At 41.7% G+C, this 10,870-nt stretch overlaps 1 protein-coding gene across 1 annotated transcript; it reads left to right on the top strand.

The window, feature by feature from the left end:
- The first annotated feature begins 358 nt into the window (after window positions 1-358).
- Window positions 359-10,868, top strand: LOC109905284 (peptidyl-prolyl cis-trans isomerase D-like). Its single transcript, XM_020502569.2, has 10 exons — window positions 359-534; window positions 990-1,130; window positions 1,810-1,916; window positions 2,081-2,269; window positions 2,440-2,562; window positions 3,787-3,893; window positions 4,082-4,226; window positions 9,372-9,458; window positions 10,049-10,091; window positions 10,398-10,868. The coding sequence occupies exons 1-10, from the start codon at window positions 450-452 to the stop codon at window positions 10,484-10,486; spliced, it is 1,116 nt and encodes a 371-aa protein (XP_020358158.1). The 5' UTR covers window positions 359-449; the 3' UTR covers window positions 10,487-10,868.
- The last annotated feature ends 2 nt before the right edge of the window (window positions 10,869-10,870 follow it).

The raw sequence follows: 10,870 nt of genomic DNA, 5'->3' as shown, positions 1-10,870 counted from the left end.
CTGTTAAAAGTCCACAAAGCACACACATCCCTGGTTTGCTCCTCTTTTCAGTTTTCTGCAAATAGCGATTGGAACGAGCTGCAATGAATACTCAAACTGGACAGTTTTATCTCCATCTCTACATTCAAAGACTCAAACATGGACATTGTTACTAACACTTACTTATTGTTGTCTCTACCTTTTTGCCCTTTGTGCTGTTGTCTGTGCCTAACAATGTTTGTTAGGCAAATATTCAAATATTCATCATTATTAATGTGTAGACAATGTTTCATATCATGAATAAATACAGGTTAATGACACTTTTGTACTATTACGTGAGGGGGCTTTTATTTGTACTTTTTCGGAAATTCCGTGACCCGGAAGTTCTTTTTGAGTGTTGCTGACGAGTCGCTGATAACTAGGAGTATTGTGGAAGTAACTTTAGCTAGCTGACGTTTAGAATTTTAGAAATGTCTAACGCAACACCCGTGACCAAGCCTTCAAACAAAGAAAACCCCCGTGTCTTCTTTGATGTAGACATTGGTGGTGAAAGAGGTTAGGATATTTTCAATAAAGCGCTGTTAGTCATTCAACTGGACACGCTAGGCTAATGGCTAGCTAGCAGCGCCGGGTGGTTTCTAGAAAAAGCACATTCATGCTAGCTAGCATGATCTTAAATTAACGTTACAGCAACCAATGTATATTAAAGTACACATTTGTAATTCCTATGCTATTTTGAACAATTTAGGTACTTGTATTGTTAGCTATTTTTTACTGTCTAAATATAACAAGTTAGTCTAATTTGTGAATATCCATTCGCCTGATACATTAACGTTCCATTCGAAGCAACAAGCACGTGCTGTCATGTTTTTCGTAAATATTCAACACCCCAGTGTCTACCAGATTAGCTAGTTGAGGACTAAAAGGCTTGTTTTTGAGTTACATCTACGTTGAAATTGCATTTTTTAAAGACTAACTATCCAAATAATGTCATGCTATGTTGTCACCAGTTGGCCGAATCGTGTTCGAACTGTTTGCTGATGTTGTCCCCAAAACCGCTGAGAACTTTCGAGCACTCTGTACTGGAGAGAAGGGAACTGGCAAAACCACAGGAAAACCACTCCATTTCAAAGGATGTCCTTTCCACAGGAGTAAGTATTGTGCATTTCCACTGTTTGTTAGCCAGCAGATCGTACCTGCTTGCTTACAGCCTGACTAGGGTCTAGTTAAGCAAAAAGGCCTGAGGAAGTGTGGTATATGGATAATATACTAATGCTAAGGGCTGTTCTTTAGCAATAAGGCCTGAGGAAGTGTGGTATATGGATAATATACTAATGCTAAGGGCTGTTCTTTAGCACGAAGCAACTCGGAGTGCCTGGACACAGTCCTTAGACGTGGTATATTGGCCATATATTACAAACACCAAAGGAGCCTTATTGCTATTATAAACTGGTTACCAATGCAATTAGAGCAGTAAAACTTAAAATTGTGTCATACCTGTGGTATATGGTCTGATATTCCATGTCATTCAGCCAATCAGAATTCAGGGCTCAACCGCCCAGTTTATAATGATCAATATGGGCTATTTATCAATGTTTTGTCAACAGGAGGAAGCAGCAACTGCATAATTTTCTAAATACGTTTTTGGACTATAAATAGAATTTTAAACATAAATTTCCAGTGCTATTGTACTTAATCGGGTAAAGACTGCTGAATGAGTCCAAAAACGTGTTGTGATTTATTTTGATGAGTAGTACATCCATTTTATGGTAACAAACTGCAGTAAGATCAATAATGACCACAAACATGTACGCTGTCAATCAATTTAAGTTATCAAGCAGTTCATGATCCAGGGAGGAGATTTCTCCAACCAGAACGGCACTGGAGGGGAGAGCATCTATGGGGAGAAGTTTGAAGATGAGAACTTCCATTACAAGGTAAGGATTTTCATAATGACTTGGAATAACATAGGAGATTTTCTTGACCAGTATAAAGTCTGGGCTTTAGTCATAGGAATAACTCCTGGCCCTTAGCATGACAAATTATTTATGTTTTCTTGGTCATCATTGAATTAACATGTGGGTGTCTGTGTCCTCTCCAGCACGACAAAGAGGGCTTGCTGAGTATGGCCAATTCTGGACCCGCCACCAATGGCTCCCAGTTCTTCATCACCACTGTGCCCACTGCTCATCTAGATGGCAAACACGTTGTCTTTGGACAAGTCTTGAAGGGGTTAGGGCTGGTGAAAACACTGGAGGCCATAGAGACTAACGAGGACACACCTCTCAAGGTCAATCAATGAGAATAACTACCGCCACATTCGATAACATTAACGCAGCAGCAAGCTGTATGTTTTGCCTTGCAGCAGGTAGATTACCAAGTATTTTTCTGTAGTGTGTGTGACACTTGTGAAATGCTCATCGTGTATTTACAGTTTTGCTCTTGATTCTTTCCCCATAGCCCTGTGTAATTGCCGAGTGTGGTGAGCATAAACATGGAGACAACTGGGGAGTAGCCCCGAACGACGGCTCAGGGGACACCCATCCAGACTACCCAGAGGACGCCGACGTTGATTTAAAAGATGTTAGTAGCTCTACCTCATTTTCTCTCTAAAGGCTTCTCTGAAGATACCCATGCTGACGTTCTATTTTTTATTTTGGTTATTGTCAATCTCAAAAGGTGATCTTATGAAGAAAAAAATATATATAGCTCCATTATCTTTTCCACGTACATTATCTGTTTTTAGTTTACACGGACATTTTACAATCACGGAAATTATAACGCCTCTTCATATCTTTTGGAGTGACAGGCCACCTCTGCTAAATTTATGTAGGGGAAACACTGGTTGCACCTGTATTACTGTACCTCGATTCCACCTCGCAAAGTTTGCATTTCCTTCTAATTTAACTTCTCAAAGCATTGCCATACAGGACTTTGCTGCTGTCGCTTGCCTTTGTCTGCCTTTTTCCCAACTGTTAACGACAATAATGTAGTGGCGCAGAGTCCACTAAAATAATACTGTCCTCAACTCCTTGCACGTCGACTCCCATTTCTGAGTGTCAAGATTGGATTCCGCTAGGAATCGACTACAAAGATTCTGTATTTTTTGGAACGGAGGAGACAGATTAGATGCCGAGAACACAAACACTTGCGTCTTTCATAGTGAGCTAACGAGAGAGGGGAGGGGCACAGTATAGGCAGGTCGGCCACTAGCCAGACATTCAGAACCGTGCACTAGGCCTATCTTGAGGCAATTAAAAGGTGTATCTCGCAATGGAATGCTGCATTTCGCAATGTCTTGGCTTGCAATGTCTCGCAACTTCAGTAGGTTATGATGTTCTTCATTAGCAAAGAGCAGGTGAGCCAGCGTGCGAGAGTGGAGGGGGCAGGCTGAAAGAGCCGTACACATGTCTTGGTAATCTGTATCTCGAAATGTCTTGTCTTGCATGTCTCGCACATTCACAAAAAATTGCAGAAAGTTAGCCTCTTCCTCTCTGGTTCTATTTAAGTTACACAACTTTCTCCATGCCTTTATAGCCTATTGTCTAGTTAGGCTATGACTAGGAAAATAATATGCTTTGTGATAACTGCACTGTGATTTAAATTTTATGGATTTTTATAATTTTTTGGTGTTAACGTTAAGGATCCCGATTTCGTTTAAATGTTCACACCCCTATTATGTGGATTGATTTATTTAGTCAAAATGAAGTGTGACATGAACTATGAATTTCTGTGATTGTGAAATTCTGATGCAGCACTGATTGTGAAAATAGCATAAAAGTCTCATACTTGTTGTTTTTTGGTTAGGTTGACAAAGTCCTATGTGTTGCTGAGGATATTAAGAATATTGGGAACAACTTTTTCAAGAACCAAGACTGGCAGTCTGCAATCAAGAAGTACTCCAAAGCTCTCAGGTGAAATGTTGTCCAGGGTTCACTCCACTCGCACTGTGATTTACAGTGTGTGTGTGTACTAGGCCTGCTTGTGTCACAGCATGACATGCGTTTGAATGCACAATGACCATAGGAGTTGGCCAAATGGCACAAACCGATCTGGGACCAGCCTAGCAAAGGACTAAATGGTGAAACTTGTCACTTGCCAGGTATCTGGCAGTTGCCGGTGATGAGCAGGAGATTGAGAAAGCCCAGGCGAAGCTGGAGCCCACGGCGGTGAGCTGCATTCTCAACACCGCTGCCTGTAAACTGAAGATGCAGCTCTGGCAGGAAGCCATGGACAGCTGTGACGAGGTAAGTAATTTAGGCCAATATGGGGGCATTGCACAGTCCTGTGCAGACAAAAATAGCTTATAAAGCCAACAACTAAAAACAGTACAGCCTGCAGGTAAAATAATATCCTAATAAAATAAAAAAAATCCTATAAATCACATTGGCTGTGCATGGCCTGTCTGAAATGAACTTGAAACATTATATCAACTATGAACTTGGATCCGTCTCAAGATCCATGCAACATCGTATAACATATTCTGGGCACTCATAGTTTCCCGCGCCAGTGACCTCAGGACAGACACAGCTGTAGGCTATTTCCGCAAGGGATAAGAAGTAATCGAGTAGGCCTATTTTATGATGTTCCCACTGGATCAGAGCATGACATTTCAGGCTGAGTGGTTATCGAAAGGGAGAGGGCTGGAAAGATTTTTCAAATACATTGAGGAATTGTCCATGTCTGTAAAAACATGGAAAAGCTTGCTGTTTGAGGCGAATAATAAATTAATTTGAGAAGCGCTACAGCTCATTAGTGGTGGTGCATTAAGCCGATCATAAATACTATCAGATCTCCAAATGGGAACATTTATAAGCCTACATTTGGCACGCATCCAGGCAGCCTATAGACCTACTTCTATGCGTAATCAGGTGACGTCATTATTCAACATTAACAGGAGTGCTCCAAACAAAGACAATGACTAAATTGACACAACTCAAATGGAATGAAATTAATAAAAAATGTGTTTCTCACAAGTGGGGCATAGGTTATTTACTCTGCAAACAACATGTCCGCTCCTACAATGAGAACGGTTAAAGACTGGAATAATATATTGAATGCCTTAACAGACATAACCGTAACCAACCAACCATTGTAGATTAGGAATTAATGCTAAATGTACTACCGGTGATATATGTAATGGGAACTCGAGACACTAATAATCGAACGCAAACAATTCACACAATGAAGTTATGAAACAATGAATGTGCACAAATTGGTGGGAGAGAGCGCATTCTGGAGAGAGACGTGCGTTGTGCAGCCACACCCCTTCTTGGACTGTGCCATCCCCTAGGCCTACGCAATGGATTTGTTCACTTCTCGACCAACAGCGTATTGACCAGTCGAATAATTGGTGTCAGACCTACTCAGTCACAGGAGAGGTGGTATGGTTATGGGATTTCTTTTTTTAAATAAAGTGGATTAGAAATTATGCAAACAATTTAAAATTGAAAGAAAAATATTTTAGGCCAGCTGAAATCCTAGATGCCAGCCCCATCACACTTCCACCACTCGACTACGGTACAACTGTTTATTAGTGGCAAAGATTCAAAGGCCATTCGTGGTCAGCACTATAAAAGTCTTTATGGAACTCATTGTGAATGCAACTGAGGATATGTTTTTGTAGAGTACTATTAATATTTCTAGTTAAATCTGTAGATAAACATTCTTATTCAGTAGTTATGGCGCCGGGGATGGCTGCCGTTTTTCTTGCTCCTAACCAATTGTGACCTGTTTCAGGAAACTAGGCGTATGTCGCAAGTCACAACTTCACAGGAGAGCCATTTTTTAATAATTTTTTATTTTTTACCCCGTTTTCTTCCCAATTTCGTGGTATCCAATTGTTTTTAGTAGCTTGTCTCATCGCCACAACTCCCGTACGGGCTCGGGAGAGACGAAGGTTGAAAGTCATGCGTCCTCAGATACACAACCCAACCAAGCCGCACTGCTTCTTTAACACAGCGCGCATCCAACCCGGAAGCCAGCCGCACCAATGTGTCGGAGGAAACACCGTGCACCTGGCAACATTGGTTACCACGCACTGCGCCCGGCCCGCCACAGGAGTCGCTGGTGCGCGATGAGACAAGGACATCCCTACCGGCCAACCCCTCCCTAACCCGGGCGACACTAGGCCAATTGTGCGTCGCCCCACGGACCTCCCGGTCGCGGCCGGTTACGACAGAGCCTGGGCGCGAACCCAGAGTCTCTGATGGCACAGCTGGCGCTGCAGTACAGCGCCCTTAACCACTGCGCCACCCGGAGTGGCCACGAGAGCCATTTTAACGTTATTTTATTTATCAAAATGGTTTCAACATCAATTTTCATGTGCCTTAATAATATACTTGTATGCCATCTGTAAATATGAATACAATTGTTAAATTACTAGCCTTGTTGGTTAAGCCACAGAAGAAAAATAAAACTTCCCACTAGCCATGATTGGCTGACATGAGTGGGCTGGACTTGCCGAGAGAGGAGTTTGGATTGGTCTGCCATATAGAAGGCTTTTGTCTATTTGAGCTGGTCAGTCTGTGTTGGTAATCCTGCCGAACACGGCTTTTTATAACAATGTGTAGTGGAGCTGTTTAAGTGTTGCGCTCCACTTTCTAGAGGATCAAGTTTTGAAATCAGTGGAATTAGAGTATGATAGCTAAAGAGATGGAGAAACAACTCCGGATTACATCTTCAAACTAAGGGAAACCGTGGCATGGCATCCGTGACAGGGAGACTCATCCATCATGCATGATGATGTATAAGATAGTAAGATAGTCTAGCGCTAGTTAGATACATTTTCAGATATTACACGCGTCTAATTTTGACCAAGTGGTTTCATTTCAAGTTAGTGTACTGTTAGCTAGCTAACTAACATTAGCTGGCTGACTCCCTAGCTAACGTTACGTGTATGACATTATTATTTGTATCCCAGAACTGTTTGCTTTGCTAGTTAGAGCCTAATGTTAGCTACATTTGAACCTGGTTGGTTAGCTCACAGCAGATTCATGCAGGGTAGTAACAACATGATTTGGCACTATTTCATTGTTGTTTAACTAGCTAACGTTAGCTGGTTGGCTCATTAGCTAACGTGACGTGTGTGCAGATGGACGTGGTACCTTCAGGTGTTTGGAAATTGCTCTCAAGGATGAACCAGACTTGTGGAGGTCTACAATTTTTTTCTGAGGTCATGGCTGATTTCTTTAGATTTTCCCATGATGTCAAGTAAAGAGGCACTGAGTTTGAAGGTAGGCCTTGAAATACATCCACAGGTACACCTCCAATTGACTCAAATGATGTCAATTAGCCTATCAGAAGCTTCTAAAGCCATGACATAATTTTCTGGAATTTTCTAAGCTGTTTAAAGGCACAGTCAACTTAGTGTATGTAAACTTCTGACCCACTGGAATTGTGATACAGTGAATTATAAGTGAAATAATCCATCTGTAAACAATTGTTGGAAAAATTACTTGTCATGCACAAAGTAGATGTTCTGACTTGCGGAAACTAGGTTGTTAACAAGACATTTGTGGAGTGGTTGATACTCTTATGTTGGAGTCATTCAAACTTGTTTATGTAAACATCCGACTTCAACTGTACATGTTTCAAGCAGACCACCATAGCCCGTTTCCAAGAAAGCTAAAGTAACCTACCTCAATGACTACTGCCCCGCATGGCTCACATCAACACTATCATCCCGGAAACACACAGATGACACAGTCACACTCCACACTGCCCTTTCCCACCTGGATAATAGGAACACCTATGTGAGAATGCTGTTCATTGATTACAGCTCAGCGTTCAACACCATAGTGCCCTCCATGTTCATTACTAAGCTAAGGACCCAGGGACTAAACACCTCCCTTTGCAACTGGATCCTGGACTTCCTGACGGGCTGTCCCCAGGTGGTAACGGTAGGCAACAACACATCTGCCATGCTGATTCTCAACATGGGGGACCCTCAGGGATGCGTGCTTAGTTTCCTCTTGTACTCCCTATTCGTCCATGACTTTGTGGCCAAGCACGACACCAACACCATTAACTTTGCTGACGACACAACGGTGGTAGGCCTGACCACTGACAATGAGACCGTCTCTATAGGGAGGAGGTCAGAGGCCTGACAGTGTGGTGCCAGGACAACAACCTCTCCCTCAACGTGATCAAGACAAAGGAGATGATTGTGGACTACAGGACAGGGTGGGCTGAACAGGCCCCCATTCACATCGGCGGGGCTGTAGTGGAGCAGGTCGAGAGTTTCAAGTTCCTTGGTGTCCACGTCACCAACAAACTATCATGTCCAAACACACCAAGAAAGTCGTGAATAGGGCACGACGATGCCTTTCCCCCTCAGGAGACTGAAAAGAGTCGGCATGGTTCCCCAGATCCTCAAAATGTTCTACAGCTGCACCATCGAGAGCATCTGTACATAGTCTATCGGTAAATAGCCCACCCATTTTTACCTACCTCATCCCCATACTGTTTTTATTTATTTACTTTTCTGCTCTTTTGCACACCAATATCTCTACCTGTACATGACCATCTGATCATTTATCACTCCAGTGTTAATCTGCTAAATTGTAATTATTCGCCTACCTCCTCATGCCTTTTGCACACAATGTATATAGACTCCCCTTTTTTTTCTACTGTGTTATTGACTTGTTAATTGTTTACTCCATGTGTAACTCTGTGTTGTCTGTTCACACTGCTATGCTTTATCTTGGCCAGGTCGCAGTTGCAAATGAGAACTTGTTCTCAACTAGCCTACCTGGTTAAATAAAGGTGAAATAAAAATAAATCCTGACCGGTTGCATCACCTTCTGGTATAGCAACTGCTACAGAGGGTAGTACGTACATCACTGGGGCCAAGCTTCCTGCCATCTATGACCTATATACTTGGCTGGGTCAGAGGAAGGTAAAAAAAAATTGTCATGGACTGTTCTCTCTGCTACCGCATGGAAAGCGGTCCCGGAGCGCCAAATCTATGTCCAAAAGGCTCCTTAAACAGCTTCTAAGCCCAAGCCATAAGACTGCTGAACAATTAATCAAATGGCCAGTCGGACAATTTGCACTGCTGCTACTCGCTGTTTATTATCTATGCATAGTCACTTTACCACTACCTACATGTCCATATTACCTTGACTAACCTGTATCCCCGCACATTGACCTTTTACCGGTACCACCTGTATATACCCTCAATGTTATTGTGTACTTTTTTTTTCTTAACTCTATTTTCTGAAAACTGCATTGTTGGTTAAGGGCTTGTCAGTAAGCATTTCACAGTTTGGTCTACACCTGTTGTATTCGGCGCATGTGACAAATATAATTTGATTAGGAAGGTAAAGAAACACTGAGAAGTGCAGTCACCATTTAGTCTGATTTATGTATGTTTGCTTGTTTTTTTTTAGGCACTGGAGTTGAACCAGAAAAACACTAAAGCTCTGTTCAGGAGGGCCCAGGCCTGGCAGGGACTGAAGGAGTACAGTAAAGCCATGGTAAAGAAAAAAAGTTGATATACACTCTTATCATATCAATCATGACTTCAGAATGTGAACCATTTGTCCCAGCCTAACAAAAATGGGCTTTCTGGACTGGAACCCATGCGACAAGGATATTTTGCCCCACCGATTCATATGGGTTTATTTGCACTAAAACATTGCTTCCAAAGAGTTGGGGCGAAACAATGGTCACCCGGCCTGTGTATTGGTTTAAAACTGAGGAATGGGCCTGGAGAAATGTAACCACTCAAATACAGACAGAGCTATCAATTTACGGACTGACCATCCATGATATCATTTTAACCATGTTCTGACGCTATACAGTGTTTTACATTGGTGTAAAACAAGCATGTATTTTGGGTTCTGATGGGGTACGACTATTGAACTAAGCACATGAGGCATTTATAAATGATATTCTTCAATAATTAAATGGGTATATCATTCATTTGTAAGTCCAAAAATGGATGTAGCAACTGAGGATTCCAGCTTTAAATCTGGAATTGGAGGAAGTGGTCAATAGCTGGATCATTGGAGTTGGACTTGTCTGTCAACTCACTAAAATATTTCTCACCTTTTGCCATTTGCAGAGTGATCTGAAGAAAGCTCAAGAAATAGCACCAGAGGACAAAGGTTGGTACTGCTTCTTTATGGTAACAATCAATCCAGGGGATCATTTGTGTCCTTATGGTAGCATTTACACAGGCAGCCCAAGGATAAAATAATAATAATTGGGCTGCCTGTGTAAATGTAGCCATGTGTTCTTTTGAATATTCTAAAGGCTAACTAGAACAAATGGTCAATAGTGAGAGCAGTATGATGATCAAAGTAACTTATTTACAAAACCCCTTCATGACATATGCAACAGTTTTGCCATTTCGTTGTGATAGGTTGTTTTTCTTGCCTGACAAGTGAATTTACTTTTTCATCCTTTGACAGCGATTGGAAATGAGATGAAGAGAGTCCAGTTGAAAGTGAAGGAGGAAAAGGAGAAAGAGAAGCAAATCTATGCAAAAATGTTTGCATGAAGATCAGACAATCATTTGATAAAGTCCACTCGCCAATAATGAGTTATTTCTGTAAGGCAGCTAGCTACAATCAGGTCCCAATTGAAAACCACCACAGTATAATATTGGCTGTTGTTGAAAGTTATTTGTGTGGCACACAAGGGTTGCTGAAAATTAAGTATGGAGGAAGCTTAACCCTGTCAGCATTTTGTCTGAGTATTTCACTGTATTCATTTATTTGGAGTGTTATGTCAATGATACTCATGTTTACAAAGAACTACTGTAATATCCCTTTGTCTGAATGTTTAAGGTAAGCCATACAATTGTGGTTAGTTAAGACTCATTCTGGAATTTGCCTACTCCACCTGTATGCGGTGCAATTAAATTCTACCTGAACATTCAATG

The sequence above is a fragment of the Oncorhynchus kisutch genome, linkage group LG15 (genome assembly GCF_002021735.2).
Source record: "Oncorhynchus kisutch isolate 150728-3 linkage group LG15, Okis_V2, whole genome shotgun sequence".
Taxonomy (NCBI): Eukaryota; Metazoa; Chordata; class Actinopteri; order Salmoniformes; family Salmonidae; genus Oncorhynchus; species Oncorhynchus kisutch.
This window is presented reverse-complemented; position numbering and strand designations above follow the sequence as displayed.

What these genes read in the sequence shown, in the direction of transcription:
- LOC109905284 (XM_020502569.2), top strand. Translation starts at nt 450, where the DNA reads ATGTCTAACGCAACACCCGTGACCAAGCCTTCAAACAAAGAAAACCCC. An exon ending in AGGATGTCCTTTCCACAGGA is followed by an intron (nt 1,131 to 1,809) that starts GTAAGTATTGTG and finishes AATCAATTTAAG; the next exon opens with TTATCAAGCAGTTCATGATC. An exon ending in ATGAGAACTTCCATTACAAG is followed by an intron (nt 1,917 to 2,080) that starts GTAAGGATTTTC and finishes TGTCCTCTCCAG; the next exon opens with CACGACAAAGAGGGCTTGCT.